This window comes from Moschus berezovskii, chromosome 5 (assembly GCF_049115385.1).
Source record: "Moschus berezovskii isolate FMDL1 chromosome 5, NW_MosBer_1.0, whole genome shotgun sequence".
Taxonomy (NCBI): Eukaryota; Metazoa; Chordata; class Mammalia; order Artiodactyla; family Moschidae; genus Moschus; species Moschus berezovskii.
Window position 1 is genome coordinate 94,181,360 of NC_142464.1, and position 22,050 is coordinate 94,203,409.

A 22,050-nucleotide genomic window follows, 5' to 3' on the forward strand; every position below is an offset into this window, starting at 1 on the left:
AGTCAATCGAGTAAAATCCCAGAGAATCTGAAATTACTGGAATGTTTATATATATATATATTAAGGACAAATTGTTATGAAGTACATACAAGGCCAGTTCTAAAATAACACTCTGTGTAGGTGGTTTGGAAAGAATTCAGAACAAGAAAGAACCTAGCCTGTAGTTAAAAAAAAAAAAAAAAGAAATTGAGAAAACTCAGACTGATCTCACAATTTTAAAGATTTTAAAGAAAGGGGCTTATTTGTTTCTTTCTAGGATAGACCTAACTCTGCCACTTCCCCCCAAGTTTATACATGCTCAATTCTAGCTGAGAAAGTTAAAATTGTTTATCTGATTATTCAGAAGCAATTAAATTGATTAAGTCACATTCTGACTGGGCAGGTGAGGTGGTCCAGTGGCTAAGACTCTTTACTCCCAAAGCAGGGGGCTTGGGCTTGATCCATGGTAAGGGAGTTAGATCTCACATGCTGAAGCAACTAAAGAGTTCACATGCTACAACTAAAGACCCTGCATGTCACAACCTAAAAAAAAAAAAAATCCTGCATGTTGCAACTGAGACTGCATGGTCAAATAAATAAGTTAGTAAATGAATGGGCAAGTGAAGAGACAGTAAATTCAGGAACCGATGGCTTACCATTTCCCTTTCCTCCTCCCACTTAAAACCAGAGAGGAACTATCCATCGTTAGACTGACTTTTGGTGTCTAATCTCTAATCCACAATTTAAGTGAACTCATAGTGGCCCATGCCATCTGTCTTAGGTGACACACCAAGTATGCTATTCCCCACTTTATATGGTGCTCAGTTGGAAAAAGGGAACATGAGCAGGGGCAAAGTTGAAAATCATTTTGAACCTGGAATTAGAGCTTGTCAACTCTGCCTTTTACCAAACCCTGCACTGCGTAACAAGTGCAGGACTTGTTGGAATGAGAGTAGGACTCCCTCTGGTGTTGCTTGCAGGCTTCACATTTTATTAGAAACCATTGAAATAAATGGGTTTCCCTGGTGGCACTAGTGGAAAAGAACCCACCTACCAATGCAGGTGACATAAGAGACATGGGTTCAGTCTCTGGGTCAGGAAGATCTCCTAGAGGGAGAAGGGAAGGGCAACCCACTCCAGTATTCTTGAGTGGAGAATCCCATGGACAGAGAAGCCCATCAGGCTACAGTCCACAGAGTAGCAAAAAGTAGCACATTGGGATGAAGTCTGGTTGATGGATGAGTCTAGGCATTCTTTTGTTCCTGGTCATAACACCAAAATCTCCTTCTTAATTTATATTCATATAATTTTCTGAACACAAAGCAAAATTTGCAAAGCTAAGACGATTTTATAAAAATATGGAACTGACTGTAAAGACTGAAAATGAAAGTCACTCAGTAGTGTCTGAGTCTTTGCAACCATATGGACTATACAGCCCATGGAATTCTCCAGGCCAGAATACTGGAGTGGGTATCCCTTCCCTTTTCCAGGAGACCTTCCCAACCCAGGGATCAAACCCAAGTCTCCCACATTCAGGCAGTTTCTTTACCAGCTGAGCTACCAGGGAAGCCCAAAAGATACTTGATTACACATGCATTTTGAAATTTGACCTCCTTTTACAATGTTGACTGGAAAAAATATGCACAACCTGAAAGCTGAGAGTTAGATTTTATTTGGCGGGAATATTAAGACTTGAGCCAAGTGGCAGCATCTTTGGCGACTGTGGAGAAAACTGACTCCAAGGAGGTAAGGGAGAAGCTAGGCTATATAACAAGTTTTGCAAAGAGGGACAGGTAATCTGAATATTAAAAGACTACTGTTAAAAGCTAAATTTCTCACACGAAAAGACTTAGTGATCATCTATGTAATGGAAGTTGTAAGCGTCTGGGCTTGCTGAAATCATTCATTCATATGCATCTAGCTATCAGAGACCTCACAGAGACTGAACCAGACCTGCCTTTGAGTGTTTGAGTGTCTCCTGTGGAGGCACGGGTCAGCAGTGGCCTGCCTTGGGGACAGGCACTCTGGCTGCAGCAGATCTGGGACACGCAGTGTGTGGCATAAGCACTCTTGGAGGAGGTCGCCATTAGCCCCACCACAGAACCACCGAGCAGATGACCCACAAACTGCAGGACAATTATACCAAAGAAATTCTCACACTGCTAAGAAAGTTCTAGGACCCCCAACAGATTTCCCAACCTGGGAATTTGGCAAAGGGACTGAGAACCCCCAGGGAATTTGACTTTGAAAGCCAGTGGGATATGACTAAGGAACTTCCACAGGACTGGGGAAACAGACTCTTGGAGGGCATAAAAAAACCTTGTGCACACCAGGACCCAGGAGAAAGGAGCAGTAACCCCACAAGAGACTGACCTAGACTTGCCTCTGAGTGTCCAGGAGTCTCTGGCGGAGGCATGGGTGGACAGTGGCCTGCCATGAGGTCAGGGGCATTGAAAACAGCGGTGAGGGCATAAGTCCTTTTGAAGGAGGTTGCCTAGAAAGGGGACAAGAACTAAACTGAAGTGTATTAATTGTGGTAAAGGCTCTCTAGGATAGTGGGGTGGCTTCCCTTGATACAAAAATCATAATTTTATTATCTGACAAATCCTTTAAGGGTGAAAGGTGCTTTCATTTCATGTTGCCATATGGATTACTGATATCATATACGATTTTATCTGAGAGTATTAAAGACTGGCTCTGTGGGGAAAGAACTGAGAATGAGATATTAGGATCTCAGTCTCCTTGGTTAAGTTTGGAGTCGGAAACTAGAACCTTGGCGGACTTGGAGTGGACTCAGAAGCAAAGAACTTGGGGAGGAAATAAAACTGAGAAGCAGAAGGTTGATAGTAATTCAATGTGCACTGCAGAACTTATGGTTCTCTATTTTACAAGTAGCAGAACTTTCTAAGTACCAATTATATTACCATTTAAAACACAGTAGATAATCTCATAAATATAAGGAGTATGATAAATCTGAAACACAGAAAATCATTATTTTTGGTAAAATAGATAAAACATGACAGAAAAAAACTGCTTTCCTCGTTTTAAAAAGCAAGCAAGTTTGAAATTAAAAACAGAAAATATGAGTCATTCTTAATAATGTATAGAACGTGACTTTGTGTTCACATATGTGTGTATATACACCTTATTGTTCAGTCACTCAGTCATATCCAACTCTATGCAACTTCATGGACTGCAGCACACCAGGCTTCCCTAACCTTCACCAAGTCCTGGAGCTTGCCCAAACTCATGTCTCTTGAGTCAGTGATGCCATCTAAACATCTCAGTCTCTGTTGACCCCTTCTCCTCTTGCCTTCAATCTTTCTCAGCATCAGGGTCTTTTCTAATGATTCCACTCTTTGCATCAGGTGGCCAAAGTATTAGAGCTTCACTTCAACATGAGTCCTTCCAACGAATGTTCATGATTGATTTTTTTTTAGGATTAACTAGTTTGAACTTCTTGCAGTCCAAACGGTTCTCAAGAGTCTTCTCCAACACCACAGTGCGAATGCATCAATCCTTTTGTGTTCAGGCTTCTTTATCATGCAACTCTCACATCCACACATGACTACTGGAAAAACCATAGCTTTCACTATAAGGATCTTTATTAGCAAAGTAATGTTTCTGCATTTTAACACACTGTCTGGGTTTTTTATAGCTTTATTTCCAAGGAGCAAGGGTCTTCTTATTTCATGGCTGCAGACACCATCTGCAGTGATTTTTCAGTCCAAGAAAATAAAGTCTGTCACTGTTTCCATTGTTTCCCCATCTATTTGCCATACACAACCTTTTCAGCAAGATAACGTCTCTGCTTTTTAATATGCTGTCTAGGTTGGTCATAGCTTTTCTTCCAAAGAGCAACCGTCTTTTAATTTCATGGGTGCAGTTATCATCTGCAGTGATTTTGGAGCCCTAAAAAATAAAGTCTGTCATGGTATCCCTTGTTTCCCTATATATTTACCATGAAGCAGTGGAACTGGATGCCATGATCTTCATTTTCTGAATGTTGAGTTTTAAGCCAGCTTTTTCACTCTCCTGTTTCACTTTCACCCAGAGGCTCTTTAGTTCCTCTTCACTTTCTGCCATAAGGGTGATATCATCTGCTTATCTGAGGTTATCGATTTATCCTGGAAATCTTGTTTCCAGCTTATGCTCCATCCAGCCAGGCGTTTCACATGATGTACTCTGAATATAAGCTAAATAAGCAAGGTAACAATATACAGCCTGTACGTACTCATTTCCTCATTTGGAACCAGTGTGTTTTCCCTGTCCGGTTGTAACTCTTGCTTCTTAATCTGCATACAGATTTCTCAGGAGGCAGGTAAGGTGCCTCAATTCATCTATTGAAGAATTTTACACTTTGTAGCATTCCACACAGTCAAAAGATTTAGCATAGTCATGAAGCTGAAGTAGATGTTTTTCTGGAATTCTCTTGCTTTTTTGATGATCCAAAGGTTGTTGGAAATTTGATCTCTGGTTCCTCTGCCTTTTCTAAATCCAGCTTGAACATCTAAAAGCTCTTGGTTCTCATAATATTGAAACCTTGCTTGGAGAATTAGGAGCACTGCTTTGATAGCAAACTACCACACAATTGCACTCATCTCACATGCTATGTCAAAGCCTTTGACTGTATGGTTCACAATAAACTGTGGAAAATTCTGAAAGAAATGGGAATACCAGACCACCTGACCTGCTTCTTGAGAAATCTGTATGCAGGTCAAGAAGTGACAGTTAGAACTGGACATGGAACAACAGACTGGTTTCAAATAGGAAAAGGAGTATGTCAAGGCTGTATATTATCACCCTGCTTATTTAACTTTTATGCAGAGTACGTCATGAGAAACGCTGGGCTGGAAGAAGCACAAGCTGGAATCAAGATTGCTGGGAGAAATATCAATAACCTCAGATATGCAGATGACACCACCCTTATGGCAGAAAGGGAAGAAGAACTAAAGAGCCTCTTGATGAAAGTGAAAGAGGAGAGTGAAAAAGTTGGCTAAAAACTCAACATTCAAAAAATGAACATTTTTTTGTCATGACTTAGAAGAAACTTGAGCAGGGTTTCATAAAATAGTCACATATTAAGTGTAAATATTTAAAAAATAAAATATATTAAAGCATGCTATTTTAATTGACAAGAAAAGTCAGAGACTATAAAACTTAAACTGGAAATATATGACATGTTACAAAGGTTTAGCTTGTGCATACCTAAAATTACTACCATGTTGTTAATATATTTAATATAATAATGTATAGATTTTTAAATAGGTGAAACTTGTGGTTAAGAAAAGTGTTTTTCTATACATGATTCATGGTGTCGCGGAGAGTCGGACACGACTGAGCGACTGAACTGAACTGAACTGATACATGATTCATTTATTTGCTATGGTAGTTCTTTTGAATAAACTCAGAAATTGTTCAAGGTATCCATATCGTGAGTTTACTTAAACTCCTTTATGCTACCTCATTTGGAGGCAACAAAAAAGTGAAGGTATAGCTTGACATTGGTAGAAAGGAACAAAAGATTAAATTATAATTTTAAAGAATATTTTAGGAAAGAGCATTATCTTATTGCCAGCATATAGCATTGTGGTAAATTATAGGTTTGATTACATTAATTTTATCATAAGCAAGACAGTATTATGTTTACACTTTTTAAACTTTATACCTTGAATCATTATAATTAATTATTCAAAACCTCATAAAATTGAGAAAATCTCTTTATAGTTAATTCCACATCTAAAAGGAGAAGGCAATGGCAAGCCACTCCAGTACTCTTGCCTGGAAAATCCCATGGATGGAGGAGCCTGGTAGGCTGCAGTCCATGGGGTCGCTGGGGGTCGGACACGACTGAGCGGCTTCACTTTCACTTTTCACTTTCACACACTGGAGAAGGAAATGGCAACCCACTCCAGTGTTCTTGCCTGGAGAATCTCAGGGACGGGGGAGCCTGGTGGGCTTCCGTCTATGGGGTCACACAGAGTCGGACATGACTGAAGTGACTTAGCAGCAGCAGCAGCAGCAGCCACATCTAAAAATAAATTTATCTTTACCTGTTCTTATTTGTGCCACTGTTGTTGTAAAAAGCAGATAACTGCCCAAGTGATTTATAATTATTCTAAGATACAGACACAAGCTAGGGTTATAAATATCAAAAGCTGTGGTAGATCATTCAATGAACTTGATTACTACTGTGTAATGCTATCACAGTAAGACTGAATAATTTTTTAATCTCAGGGTTAAAACATACTGGAGGATAGACCTCAAGAGCAACATACTGGAAGATAGATTTTTTAGAAAAGAAAGGAAAAGACATCTTTATTTTTATTAAAAATCAACTTGTATCCTCATGTTACTGCAGGTTTCTGGCTGACACTAGTTAATAAGACGTCTAGGTACTTGTGCTTAGTTTAGTGGTCACAGTACAGTTCATGAGAGGACCAGGAAAAGTGATGAGACAAAGGGAAAGGAAGACTTGTACAAAACTCCCAGGTTTCCACTTATTGGAGAAATTATCCACGTAGCAAATAGTATTTTTGAGAAATACATATTCCTCCAAAAGTATTTGCAATGTAGCTTTTTAGTAGTTTGCTTCTTCTTTTTCACATATGTACTTTGTAAGTAAAATTAATGTAGGAAAAAATTAAATAGATTTTTGAGTTAATTTAAAAGGGTAGGTATTAAATTCTAATCATTTACTTTTGCTCCATTGTACCATCAACCTTGCTAACATATGATAATAAACTAGTTCTCTAAAGCCAGGAAGGGTTATTAATATAATACAAATGAAGTATTATCACTATTAATACCCCAATGAAGGGGAATGTTGAAATAAAAGACGGAAAATAGTGATAACAAACAGGAAAAAGTCTGATGAGTCTTCTGAAAGATGGTGTAAAATGTGCTTTAGGGCTTCCCAGTTGGCGCTAGTGGTAAAGAACATGCCTGTGGATGCAGGAGACGTAAGAGATGCAGGTTCAATCCTTGGGTTGAGGAGGGAATGGCAGCCCACTCCAGTTTCTTGCCTGGAGAATCCCAGTGACAATGAAGCCAGACAGGCTATTGTCCAGGGTGTAGCAAAGAGTCAGACAGGACTGAAGTGACTTAGCAGGCAGCAGGCAGCAAAATGTGCTGTACAGCAGAGTAGAGACTGAGTCTCCTGATCTTCCTGACTGGAAGGGAAGTTCTGGCTAGAGTGTACTCTACACTACTCCTTGTCCAGTTTCTTTAGAGAATGAGTAATAATGAGTATATACTGAACCCAAAATCATGTTAAATTTTCAGAAAATATTCAATATGTTCAGTACTGAAAATAGAAGCTCCTAAGACCTTAAACAGCAGCTCAACTGGTTGAACTGAAATTGATAAATAAAACACTGAGACTTTAATGGCAGTAACTTCCATTTGTTTAATTGTTTATATTCTCTATTTCAAGAATAGACTATTTTAAAACTTATTTCTGAATCATGTGACATATTTTGAGAGTAAGTCTTTGATCTTTGGCTTGATAAACTAAGGAATGGACAATAATCCAGTGGAGTAGGAGAGGAATCTCTACTAATCAATGACTAGTTAATTCAGTGAACCATTCCAAGGATTCTAGGCCAACTGCTAAAAAAAAAAAAAAAAAAAAAAACTACTCTCTCTTTTTCTTCTTTGCAGTTTTACCAAGCTTCCAGCAAACAAACAGGCAACATTTAGTGACCAGGAATGTAACAGTTGCCACACAGGCTATCAGGAAACCAATCACATCCAAAGAGTGGTGCTGGTACCAGGTGAGGTCATGAAAGGCTGGTCGAAGGTGCTTGGCTCCTTTGTGGCGCATGACAAACTCAACCCAGAAGACTGCTCGGTCCAGAGGTTTCACAGGCTGATCATGGTGAATTCTTGATAACTTCATAGCATTCTCTTTATAGCTAAAATTGAATATATAAATAACAACTTGAAAAGTTTATTAAGAACACCATATACCTAAAACTATTGTATATTATTAAAAGTATATTGCGTAATTATAAGTTGTGTGATAAATGATATCACCGAGACTAGAGAAAGCACATGACAATTTGTTTCCTCTTGAGATATTTATAGATACGATGGCCTATCAGTTGGAATGTGTTGGATACTTTATAGTCTCAGTAATTATTGGAGGTAGAGAAAAAATAATTTCCAGTTGGAAATAGTATTCTGAAAGTACAGAAATAAGAATGGATTAATAGGTAGCTTGAGAATATAGAATTTTGATCTCACTTGCTGAGTGTGGCTCTGGGAACATGATAGTGTCAGGAAGCAGCATTGAGGGCAGATTTATGAAAAAGGAATCCTCTCACCCCTTCACTCTTCCCCAGGTTCGATCTGGAGTATCAGTGTTAATAAGACTTCAATAGTAACAGGAAATGGTTTTCGTCTGTGATTTTTACGGCCCTAACATTCCAGATGCAAACAAAAAGCTTCATGTGACCTTCTGGGCAAGAAGTAGGGCCTGAGACTGAATAGGTGCTGCAGGTTTTGCTTCAGGCTACTGAGGGCTGCACATGCAGTGGTGAGATGGAAGAATGGCAATTGTTAGAACACTAATCCTTCTAGCTTCTGTCAAGGAACAGACCAGGGTTTTGGTTTAAGGCTTTGAATGGCTGACTTAGAAGCAATATTTTCTTGGGTTTGTGAAGGAGGGGGATTATTCACCCACGCTGAAGTGCAATCATCATTGATAGAAAATACAGAGCATTGAAACACTTATGTTGTCATATGTGAAATGAATCACTAGTTCAGGGTCAATGCATGTTATAGGATGCTCGGGGCTGGCATGAGGGGATGACCCAGAGGGAGGATAAAAGGAGGAGGGAGGTGGGAGGGGGGTTCAGGAGGGGGAACTTATGTAAACCCAGGGCAAATTCATGTCAATGTATGGCAAAACCAACCAATATAATATTGTTAAATAAAAAAAAAAAATTGTATTGAAAAAAAAAAAAGAAAATACAGAGCATTACCTTGTAGAAAATGTTGGAACAGCATGTAAAAAATTCTGAGGAAGAGAACTATAAACCAGAAAAGCTTAAACAAAATGCTTTTCCCCTTTGGTTTTAAAAAACCAGGCAGGTCTTTCTAAATACACAAGAATATAAGGAATAAGTACCTCTGAATACATCTCAGGAAAACAAACAGTATCAACATAAGTTCCAAGACAGGCACAGTAACAAAATATTTATCAGATAAAAAGTTAATAAAATGAATTGAAAAACTATGATAAAACACAAATTGCATCATTAAATCAATATAAATCTGAAACTAATGCTAAATGATATTGGAAATTGTGGTCATGGACAAGATATGCACATTGTCAAATTTGATAATGTTACACTGATAATATAGAAAACAAATCTAAGATGTGATGTTTAAAGCACACACACAGATGGAACCTGGGGCCTGTTACACAGAGTGATGTAAGTCAGAAAGAGAAAAACAAATATCATGTATTAGTATTGAAACCTAGAAAAAATTGTACTGATAACCCCACTTGTACAATAGGAATAGAAATGCAGACATAGAGAACACACTTGTGGATACAGCCACGGTAGGAGGGGGTGGGATGAACTGAAAGAGTAGCACTAACGTATATACACACCATATGTAAATTAGATAAAGCCAGTTAGAAGTTGCTGTATAACACAGGGAGCTCAGCCTGGTGCTCTGGGTTTTCCTAGGTGGCTCAGTGTTTAAAAAAAAAAAAAAAAAATGCCTGCCAAAGCAGGAGACCGAGGTTTGATCCCTGGGTTGGAAGATCTTCTGGAGAAGGAAATGGCAACCCACTCCCATAATCTTCCCTGGAGATTTCCATGGACAGAGGAGCCTGACGGACTGCAGTCCATGGTGTCACAAAGACTTGGACATGACTGAGCGACATACACAGACACAGAGATGGGATGGGATGGGGGTCAGAGGGAGGCTCAAGAGGGATGGAATATATGTTTACTTAAGGATGATTTACATTGTTGTAGGGTACTAACCAATATGACATTATAAAGCAATTATTCTCCAATTAAAAATAAGTTAAACCAAAAAAAGAGATACTGTTAGGGAGTTAAGTGACTTTGTAGCGAAAAGTCATTCAATACTAAAAAAATTAAATATTTTAAAAATTATTTTAATCTTTAATATCAATGCTTATTTATAGATTTATGTAAAAATTTTAGTAAGAATTTATCTGATATTAAAGAAATATTTATCCAAGTCTGGAAATTCTTTTAATTTTAATATAGTTTCTTTTTTCAAAGAATATATTTGTTTTACTTATATGAAATAAAATTACATAATAAATGTAATCTTTCATTATTGAGAATTTATTTGCTTATGATAACAGCTAATCACCATGTTGTAAAAAGTTCCTCCAGAACTTATTTATTTTATTACTCAGACCTGTGCCTTATTATTCAAAGCTTGTCTCACCAGTCTCCCAAGTCCTAGGCCCTGAAAACACCACTCTGCTCTTTGTTTGAATTTCTAGATTACATGTATAAGTGATGTTGAATAATATTTGTCATTCACTGTCTGACTTACTTCACTTGGCACAATGTCATGTTTTCACAAATGACAGTATTTCCTTTGTCCTATTTGCTGAAAAATAACAGGTTTTAGTCATATCTTCGGTACTGTGAATCATGCTTCAATTAGCACTGGGCTGAAGATATCTCTTCCATATTCTGTTTTCATTTCCTTAGATATATATCCAGGAGTGAGATTACTCAGTCTCAGTGAGTGGAAGTCGCTGAAAGTCATTCAGTCATGTCCAGCTCTTTTCAGTTCATGGAATTCTCCAGGCCAGAAAAATGGAGTGGGTAGTCTTTCCCTTCTCCAGGGGATCTTCTCAATCCAGTGATTGGACCCAGCTCTGCCACATTGTAGGCTGTATTAAATTACATTCTCACCTGGAATGCACTGGAGTTCCTCTTTTCCTACATCCTCACCAATAGCTCTTCAAACTTGTATTTTAATGATGGCCATTCTAAAAGTTTCAAGCTGGTTTGAAACTCAATATTCAAAAACCTAAGATCATTTCATCCAGTTCCATCACTTCATGTCAAATAGAAGGGAAACAATTGGAAGCAGTGGTAGATTTAATTTTCTTGGGCTCCAAAATCACTTCAGACAGTGACTGCAGCCATGAAATTAAAAGAAGCTTGCTCCTTGGAAGGAAAACTATGATAAACCTAGACAGTGTATTAAAAAGCAGAGACATCACTGCCAACAAAGGTCCACATTGTCAAAGCTATGATTTTTCCAGTAGTCATGTATGAATGTTATTTTGTGAATGTGTGCTTAGTCAAGTCTGACTCTTTGAGACTCCATGGACTGCAGCCCTCCAAGCTGCTTTGTCCAAGGAATTTTCCAAGCAAGAACACTGGAGTGGATTGCCATTTTCTACTCTAAGGAATCTTCTCAACTCAGGGATTGACCCTGCATCTCCTGTGGCACCTGCATTGACTCATGGATTCTTTACCACTGGACTATAAAGAAAGCTGAGCACCAAAGATTTGATGCTTTTAATTGTGGTGCTGGAGAAGACTCTTGAGAGTTCCTTGGACCACAAGGTGATCAAACCAGTCAATCTTAAAGAAATAAACTCTGAATATTCAGTGGAAGGGCTGATGCTGAAGCTGAAGCTCCAATTCTGTGGCCACCTTATGAGAAGAGTCGACTCATTAGAAGAAACTCTGATACTGGCATGGATTGAAGGCAAAAGGAGAAGGGGGCGGCAGAGGATGAGATGGTTAGATAGCATCACCAACTCAATGGACATGAATTTGAGCAAACTTTGGGAGATAGTTGAGGACAGAGGAGCCTGGCATGCCGCAGTCCGTAAGGTTGCAGAGTTGGACATAACTTAGTGAATGAACAGCATCAACAATTATAACAGGTATGAGGTGGGATTTTGATTTGTATTTCCTGATGCTTAGTTACATGAAGCTCCCTTTCATGTACCTGTTGGCCATTTGTATGTCTTCTTTGGGAAAATACCTATTCAGTACCTCTGCTCATTAATTTTTTTTTTTTTTTTTTGCTATTGAGTAATGAGTTCCTTCAGAAAAGGCAACGGCAACCCACTCCAGTACTCTTGCCTGGAGAATCCCATGAGCAGAGGAGCCTGGTAGGCTGCAGTCCATGGGGTCGCTAAGAGTAGGACACGACTGAACGACTTCATTTTCACGTTTCACTTTCATGCATTGGAGAAGGAAATGGCAACCCACTCCAGTGTTCTTGCCCGGAGAATCCCAGGGACGGAGGAGCCTGGTGGGCTGCCATCTATGGGGTCACACAGAGTTGAACACGACTAACGCGACTTAGCAGCAGCAGCAGCAATGAGTTCCTTATATCATTTGTATATTAATCTCTTATCAGATGTATACTTTTCAAAATGTTCTCCAGTTTTGTAGATTCCCTTTCATTTTATAGATCATTTATTTTACTGTGCAGAAGTTTTTGAGCTTGATATAGCCCCACCTGTTGAGCTTTGCATTGGTTCCTTGTATTTTTGGTGTTATATCCCAAAATTTGTTTCTAAGATCCTTATCAAGTAACTTTTCCTCCTGTTTTAAGATAGCAGTTTTATGGTTTCAGGTCTTTTGCTTAAGTTTTCAGTCTATTTCTAGTCAATTTTTGTAGGTAATATGGGAGTCCAAATTTCATTCTCCTGCATATAATTATTTCGTTTCCCCAGTACTACTTATTGCATAGATAACACTTTTCCTATTGAGTATTCTTTACTTTTTTTTTTTTTTTTCAAATATTTTTCAGCTTTACATATGAGGGTTCGTTTCAGGGCTCTCAATCCTTTACATTGTTCTGTATGCCTATTTTTATTCCAATGACATTAAAAAAAATACTATAGCTTTGTAGCACAGTTTGAAATAAGAACTGGGATGCCTCCAACTTCATTATTTCTTGGGATTGCTTTAGCTGTTTGTGATCTCTTGTGGTTTCATACAAATTTAGAATTTGTTTTTCTATTTCTGTACACCAGGAGGCCTTAGAAATTGGTCACTCAACCCATTCTTCATTTTCTGCCAAGGAATTGTTTCTAGCTGAAAGATCGCTCTTGGTGATGAGTAATGCTGGCTTGGGGATGATGCTGGTAAAATAAAACTGTCATCATTCTGTTCTTGTGTGATTTATCTCAGTTTTTTTCTTCTACTGTGTTGCTAAAATTTCTTACATGGCCTTTAGGGCACTCCCAGAAATGATGTTGCTCATGAATAGTGTCTATTTGTTGTTCTTTGTCAGGGAATGAGGAAGCTGGGGTCTTCTCTAGCTCCCTTGGATCTCTCAATTTTCCTTCTTTCTCTTTCTCAGGTTTTATTTTAAAATATACCAATATAAGAAATTTTTAACTAATAAATATAGTCCTTTTTTTAATAAATTTTTTAATATTATTTTCTACTTATAAATTAGCACAAGGAAATAGGGAAGTTTCTAAACTGCCATCGATTATAGCTACATGAGGAGAGTTGAGTGAGCTTTTATTTTTATTTACCTTTGTTTTTGTCATATTGCCTAAACTCTTTATAGTGATAATATCTACAATTTTTAAGAAACAAAAGCACTATTATTAATAAAAATTTGTATCTTTTCAACAATAGCTCATTTTCTTTAAATAAATGTAGTATGTCTTCAAGATTGTAATCTATCGACCATTAGGTGACAAAGTTCTTTCACAAAATTTAGGAAACATAAAATAAAATAATCTAATTTGCTATTAGGTATGTGCTGGTGATTATGTAAAACTCAATTTAAAAATTTATGAAACTGACTATACTTCAAGAAACAAGATGTTTTTTCTTAGAAAAGAATATATTCTCTACTCACGAAGGGTTGTTAATAACTGCTTTCAAAGCATTAAGCAGATCTGCACTTGTCATTCTTTGCAAGTCTACTTCAACAGCTGCCCCTTTGGCTTTCATACGAGCAACATTATCATGCTGATCACCAAACATAGGAATTCCAACCATAGGGACTCCATGGTAAATAGCTTCATAGATCCCATTGGTTCCACAGTGAGTGATAAAAGCTCTGGTTTTGGGATGACCTAAAAATTAAAAAAATATATATATACATTATTCTAAGTTGTAAGAGTGTCAGAAACAGAAAATCATGATACCTTCATAAGTGATCAATTCTATTAAGTGACATCTTTTATATAATTCTGTGCCATGAGGCCTCATATAAATTCTTATAGGCTCCGAAAAAAGCAGCAATTAATTCTCCAGGCGGACATCACCAGGTGGTCAACACTGAAATCAAATTGATTATATTCTTTGAGCCAAAGATGGAGAAGCTCTATACAGTTAGCAAAAACAAGACCAGGAGCAGACTGTAGCTCAGATCATGAACTCCTCATTGCCAAATTCGTACTTATTGAAGAAAGTAGGGAAAACCACTAGACTATTCAGATATGACCTAAAACAAATCCCTTATGATTATACAGTAGAAGTGAGAAATAGATTTAAGGGACTAGATCTGATAGATCGAGTGCCTGACGCTATGGTTGGAGGTTCCTGACATTGTACAGGAAACAGGGATCAAGACCGTCCCCATGGAAAAGAAATGCAAAAAAAGCAAAATGGCTGTCTGGGGAGGCCTTACAAATAGCTGTGAAAAGAAGAGAAATGAAAAGCAAAGGAGAAAAGGAAAGATATAAGCATCTGAATGCAGAGTTCCAAAGAATAGCAAGGAGAGATAAGAAAGCCTTCCTCAAGAACAATGCAAAGAAATAGAGGAAAAAAAAACAGAATAGGAAAGACTAGAGATCTCTTCCAGAAAATTAGAGATACCAAGGGAACATTTCATGCAAAGATGGGCCTGATAAAGGACAGAAATGGTATAGACCTAACAGAGGCAGAAGATATTAAGAAGAGGTGGCAATAATACACAGAAAAACTGTACAGAAAAATCTTCAAGACCAAGATAATCACGATGGTGTGATCACTCACCTAGAGCTAGACATCTTGGAATGTGAAGTCAAGTGGGCCTTAGAAAGCATCACTATGAACAAAACTAGTGCAGGTGATGGAATTCCAGTTGAGTTATTTCGAATCCTGAGAGATGATGCTGTGAAAGTGCTGCACTCAATAGGCCAGCAAATTTGGAAAACTCAGCAGTGGCCACAGGACTAGAAAAGGTCAGTCTTCATCCCAATCCCAAAGAAAGGCAATGCCAAAGAATGTTCAAACTACCGCACAATTGCACTCATCTCACATGCTAGTAAAGTCATGCTCAAAATTCTCCAAGCCAGGCTTCAACAATACGTGAACCATGAACTTCCAGATTTTCAAGCTGGTTTTAGAAAAAGCAGAGGAATCAGAGATGAAACTGTCAACATCTGCTGGATCATGGAAAAAACAAGAGAGTTCCAGAAAAACATCTATTTCTGCTTCATTGACTATGCCAAAGCCTTTGACTGTGTGGATCACAATAAACTGTGGAAAATTCTGAAAGAGATGGGAATACCAGACCACCTGACCTGCCTGTTGAGAAACCTGTATGCAGGTCAGGAAGCAATAGTCAGAACTGGACATGGAGCAACAGACTGGTTCCAAATAGTAAAAGGAGTACGTCAAGGCTGTATATTGTCACCCTGTTTATTTAACTTATATGCAGAGTACATCATGAGGAATACTGGGCTGGAAGAAGCACAAGCTGGAATCAAGATTGCTGGGAGAAATATAAATAACCTCATTAGGCAGATGGCACCACCCTTATGGCAGAAAGTGAAGAGGAACTAAAAAACCTTTTGATGAAAGTGAAAGAGGAGAGTGAAAAAGCTCAACATTCAGAAAACTAAGAACATGGCATCTGATCCCATCACTTCATGGGAAATAGATGGGGAAACAGTGGAAACAGTGTCAGACTTTATTTTTTGGGGCTCCAAAATCACTTCAGATGGTGATTGCAGACATGAAATTAAAAGACGCTTACTCCTTGGAAGGAAAGTTATGACCAAACTAGATAGCATATTAAAAAGCAGAGACATTACCAACAAAAGTCCATCTAGTCAAGGCTATGGTTTTTCCAGTGGTCATGGATTGGTGTGAGAGTTGGACTGTGAAGAAAGCTGAGCGCCAAATAATTGATGCTTTTGTGGTGTTTGAGAAGACTCTTGAGAGTCCCTTGGACTGCAAGGAGATCCAACCAGTCCATTCTAAAGGAGATCAGTCCTTGGCGTTCACTGGAAGACTGATGCTAAAGCTGAAACTGCAATACTTTGGCCACCTCATGCAAAGAGTTGACTCATTGGAAAAGACTCTGATGCTGGGAGGGATTGGGAGTAGGAGGAGAAGGGGACGACAGAGAATGAGATGGCTGGATGACATCACCGACTCAATGGACATGAGTTTGAGTGAACTCCAGAAGTTGGTGATGGACAGGGAGGCCTGGCATGCTGTGATTCATGGGGTCGCAAAGAGTTGGACATGACTGAGTGACTGAACTGAACTGAACTGAACTGAAGTATAATTAGTGATTCCAGCAAGTAAGTCATTCTACAGATAATTGAGAAGTTTCCTGTGGAATAAGCAATGAAGAGTACTTGTGATTTGACAAGTTATTGGAGGGAGAACACATCAACAAAAAAGAATGGAGGGACAAATATTTTTGTTAGTAGTAAAATACTTCTGTTGATGGGTTAGGGGTGGTGAGATGTGCAGGGTTTCAATACCAGAATGTTAAAATCAGTTCAGTTCAGTTCAGTTCAGTTGCTCATTTGTGTCTGACTCTTTGAGACTCCATGGACTGCAGCTCGCCAGGCCTCCCTGCCCATTGCCAACTCCCAGAGCTTACTGAAACTCACGTCCATTGATTTGGTGATGCCTTCCAAACATCATCCTCTGTCGTCCTCTTCTCCTCCTGCCTTCAGTCTTTCACAGAATCAGGGTCTTTTCAAATGAGTCTGTTCTTCACATCAGGTGGCCAAAGTATTGGAGTTTCAGCTTTAACATTAGTCTTTCCAATAAATATTCAGGACTGAAATCCTTTAGGATGGACTGGTTGGATCTCCTTGCAGTCCAAGGGACTCACAAGAGTCTTTCCAACACCACAGTTCAAAAGCATCAATTCTTCAGTTCTCAGCATTCTTTATAGTCAAGCTCTCACATCTAACCATGACTACTGGAAAAACCATAGCCTTGATTACATGGACCTTTGTTGACAAAGTAATGTCTCTGCTTTTTAATATGCTGTCTAGTTTGGTCATAACTTTTCTTTCAAGGAGTAAGCATCTTTTAAATTCTTGGCTGCAATCACTATTTGCAGTGATTTTGGAGCCCAGAAAAATAGTCTGACACTCTTTCCACTGTTTCCCCATCTGTTTCCCATGAAGTGATGGGACCAGATGCCATGATCTTAGTTTTCTGAATGTTGAGTTGTAGGTCAAATTTTTCACTCTCCTCTTTCACTTTCATCAAAAGGCTCTTTAATTGCTCTTCACTCTCTGCCATAATGGTGGTGTTATCTGCATATCTGTGATTATTAACATTCCTCCAGGCAATCTTGATTCCAGCTTGTGCTTCATCCATTCCAGCATTTCTCATGATGTACTCTGCATATAAGTTAAATAAGCAGGGTGACAACATACAGCCTTGACGTACTCCTTTCCATATTTGGAACCAGTCTGTTGTTCCATGTCCAGTTCTAACTGTTGCTTCCTGACCTGCATACAGATTTCTCAAGAGGCAGGTCAGGTGGTCTGGTATTCCCATCTTTTTCAGAATTTTCCACAGTTTATTGTGATCCACACAGTCAAAGGTTTTGGCACAGTCAATAAAGCAGAAATAGATATTTTTCTGGAACTCTCTTGTTTTTTCGATGATCCAACAGATGGCAATTCTATCTTGGTTGCTCTGCCTTTTCTTTAACAAGTTTGAATATCTGGAAGTTCACGATTCACGTATTGTTGAAGTCTGGCTTGTAGAATGCTTGGAGAATTTTGAGCATTACTTTACTAGCATGTGAGATGAGTGCAATTGTGTGATAGTTTGAACATTCTTTGGCATTGCCTTTTTTTAGGATTGAAGTGAAAACTGATCTTTTCCAGTCCTGTGGCCACTGCTGCATTTTCCAAATTTGCTGGCATATTGAGTGCATCATACAAAAAGGATACAGAAATTACATGTGTACTCTGCTTAAGCATTTGACTGTATAGTAATAGAGAGCCATTTGTATTATAGATGGTGAAATGGTTTGCCAGATTTTTTTCCATATGGTTGTAGTAGGCAAAAGAGAAGTGGGAAAAAATGGATGAAGAGAATCAGGAGGTTTCTGAATTATTCTATAAAAAAGTTAATGGGAACCTGATGTAAAGATACTTTATTTGACTTTGATTCTGAGGAGAGACTATATCATAAATGAGAGAATTATAAATTCAATATTTTTATTACAGTTTGACAAAGATCCTTGACCAAATTCTAGTCAGACTTTCCTGAACTCTTCTCCACTAGACTTTAATTTTGGTGTTACTTTATCTCTGCATTGCCCAATTTTAGCAAGCACTCTACTAAGTCAGTTTAACAGATCAGTCTTGATGTCTGATCATCTTTTATAGCAGTCATCTCTTCTTTCGCTATCACCCATTAGTATGTGATGATCTTAGCATGCCTTCAGTAAGAATCTTATTAGGTTAGTTTTGCTAGACTGTTCCTTTGCACTTGACATTTCCTCTTTCTAATTTTCCATACAATGGACTTCTACTCACTATGCTCTTTTGTGATAAATTCTCTTATTTTCCTTTCTGCATGCAGCGTTGAATCCAGGCTCGCTGTCATATTATAAAAGTCCATTGCACTAATAACTATACTTATCATGATGGCTTTGAATAAAGTTTGCCTTAGTCTTTAAAAAGTGTCAGGAATAATCTTTTCTTTTACAAACTCCAGAAGAAATGTGAAGAAAACATTTTTTTGTTATTTTAAATACAAATTTGTTGGATTTATCTGTTATTGAGCAATCATTCACATTATCCCTCATTCAGCTCTGTTTATTTTTCTTTCTTTGGTCTTACCAAGAAGATCATTCTGTGGAATCCATTTATATAGTCGGGTATTGGCTCCTAATGTTTCTGGTTTCTTTCCTGTGTATCTCCACAGAACCTATTAAGATAAATGTCTTTATTAGAAGATTTTTAGAATCATATCCTGTCAAAAGAAAGCAGTTAACCTGGGATTAATCTGGTCTGATGACTCCAGGTAATACACAAGCAAACTGAGGCCCTAAGTGATTAGGTAATGACTGTTTTTAAGCCATTGACACTACAACCATATTTTCTAAGGCTTGCAACAATCCTAGTCAATAGGTTGTCATCCTTGGATTAAATCTAACATGTAGATGAAGAAAAATGACAATCTGTATCTGAAACAACAACATACTGGTATTACTAGGCTACTCTGGTAAAGGGGATTTTTGAAAATTTTCAGAGGCAAAGGGGAGGGATGTTATTTACCTCTTTTGATCTTTTTAAAATATAGTTACCAGTAACAGAGACTCATATAGTAAAATATTGGTAATGATATTTTTCATTTTTAACTATTCTAACTATTGAGTCTGGTGGCATTAAAAGCATCCACAATAATGTGTAAACATCAACTCTATCTGCACACTGAATATTTTCATCATTCCTCATGTCAGTTCTGTATCACTAAATAACTCCCTATTCCTCTCATTCCCTAGCCCCTGGTAACTTCTGTTCTACTTTCTGTCTCTATAAGTTTGATTACTTTAAGTAACAAGTAAAAGAGGAACCATGCAATATTTGTCTTCCTCTGACTTATTATTTTATTTCAGGGTTCATGCATGTTGCAACATATCAAAATTTCCTTTCTTTTTTAAGGTTGAATCATGTTTCATTATGTATACATATATATATATATATATATGGGTTCTTAGTCACTCAGTCATGTCCACCTCTTTGAGACCCCATGGACTGTAGCCCACTAGACTGCTCTGTCCATGGGGATTCTCCAGGCAATAATACTGGAGTGGGTTGCTATGCCCTCCTCCAAGGGATCAACCCAACTTAGGGATTGAACCCAGGTCTCCTGCATTGCATGTGGATTCTTTACCGTCTGAGCCACCAGGGAAGCTCATATATATATATATATATATATATATAGCAAAGCAGAAATAGAGACACAGGCATAGACACAAATGTATGGATACCAAGGGGGAAGTCAGGAGGGATATTGAGAGATAAGGATTGACATATATACACTAGTGATACTATGTATAAAAGAGATAACTAATGAGACCCTATTATAAAGCATAGGGAACTCTACTCAGTACTCTGTGGTGACCTAAATGTGAATGAAACCCACAAAAGATGGGATATATGTATACATATAGCTGATTCACTTTGCTGTACAGTAGAAACTAATATAGCATTGTAAAGCAACTATACTTCCATAAAAATTTTCTTTATCCATTCATTTTGCTATCATGAATATTGTTGTTATGATTCAGTTCAGTTCAGTTAAGTCACTCAGTCTTGTACGATTCTGTGTGATCGCATGGACTGTCGCATGGACTGTGGCAGGCCAGGCCTCCCTGTCCATCGCCAACTCCCAGAGTCTACTCAAACTCATGTCCATTGAGTCAGTGATGCCATCCAATTGTCTCATCCACTGTCATTGTCTTCTCCTCCTGCCCTCAATCTTTCCCAGCATCAGGGTCTTTTCAAATGAGTCAGCTCTTCACATCAGGTGGACAAAGGATTGGAGTTTCAGCTTCAGCATCAGCCCTTCCACTGAATATTCAGGATTGATTTCCTTTAGAATGGACTGGTTGGATCTCCTTGCAGTCTGAGGAACTCACAAGAGTCTTCTCCAACACCACAGATCAAAAGCATCAATTCTTCAGCACTCAGCTTTCTTTATAGTCAAGCTCTCACATCTATACAAGACTACTGGAAAAACCATAGCTTTGACTAGATGGACCTTTGTTGGCAATGTAACGTCTCTGCTTTTTAATATTCGGCTAGGTTGGTCATAGCTTTTCTTTCAAGGGGCAGGCATCTCTTAATTTAAAGGCTGAAATCACCATCTTCAGTGATTTTGGAGCCCCCCAAAATAAAGTCTGACTGTTTCCCCATCTATTTATTTCCCATGAAGTGATGGGACCAAATGCCATGATCTTAGCTTTCTGAATGTTGAGTTTTAGGTCAACTTTTTCATCCTCCTCTTTCACTTTCATCAAGAGGCTCTTTAGTTCATCTTCACTTTCTGCCATAAGGATGGTGTCATCTGCCTAATGAGGTTATTGCTATTTCTCCCAGCAATCTTGATTCCAGCTTGTGCTTCATCCAGTCCAGCGTTTCTCATGATGTACTCTGTATATAAGTTAAATAAGCATGGTGTCAATATACAGCCTTGACGTATTCCTTTCCTTTTTTGGAAGCAGTCTGTTGCTCCATGTCCAGTTCTAACTGTTGCTTCCTGACCTGCATACATATTTCTCAAGAGGTGGTTTGGTATTCCCATCTCTTTAAGAATTTTCCAGAGTTGGCAGTGATCCACACAATCAAGAGAGTTCCTGAAAAAAACATCTATTTCTGCTTTATTGACTATGCCAAAGCCTTTGACTGTGTGGATCACAATGAACTGTGGTGTTGGAGAAGACTATTGAGAGTCCCTTGGACTGAAAGGAGATCCAATAGTTCATCCTAAAGGAGATCAGTCCTCGGTGTTCATTGGAAGGACTAATGTTGAAGCTGAAACTCCAGTACTTTGGCCACCTAATGAGAAGAGCTGACTCACTGGAAAAGACCTTCATGCTGGGAAAGATTGAGGGCAGGAGGAGAAGGGGAGGACAGAAGATGAGATGGTTGGATGGCATTACTGACTCAATGGACATGGGTTTTGGTGGACTCTGGGAGTTGGTGATGGACAGGGAGGTCTGGCGTGCTGAGGTTCATGGTGTTGCAAAGAGTTGGACACGACTGAGCGACTGAACTGAACTGAACTGAACACAATCAAAGGCTTTGGCATAGTCAATAAAGCAGAAATAGATGTTTTTCTGGATCTGTCTTGCTTTCTCAAT

At 38.4% G+C, this 22,050-nt stretch overlaps 1 protein-coding gene across 1 annotated transcript in view; it reads right to left on the bottom strand.

The window, feature by feature from the left end:
* Positions 1-7,541: 7,541 nt before the first annotated feature.
* The window catches only part of LOC129561589 (UDP-glucuronosyltransferase 2C1-like), a 39,566-nt gene continuing 25,057 nt past the window's right edge, over positions 7,542-22,050 (bottom strand). The window contains exons 4-6 of the mRNA XM_055434282.2: positions 19,022-19,109; positions 13,837-14,056; positions 7,542-7,895 (exon numbers count right to left, since the gene is read on the bottom strand). Coding sequence (XP_055290257.1) covers positions 7,616-7,895; positions 13,837-14,056; positions 19,022-19,109 — 588 coding nt within the window. The 3' untranslated portion in view covers positions 7,542-7,615. The remainder of the gene's footprint in view (positions 7,896-13,836; positions 14,057-19,021; positions 19,110-22,050) is intronic.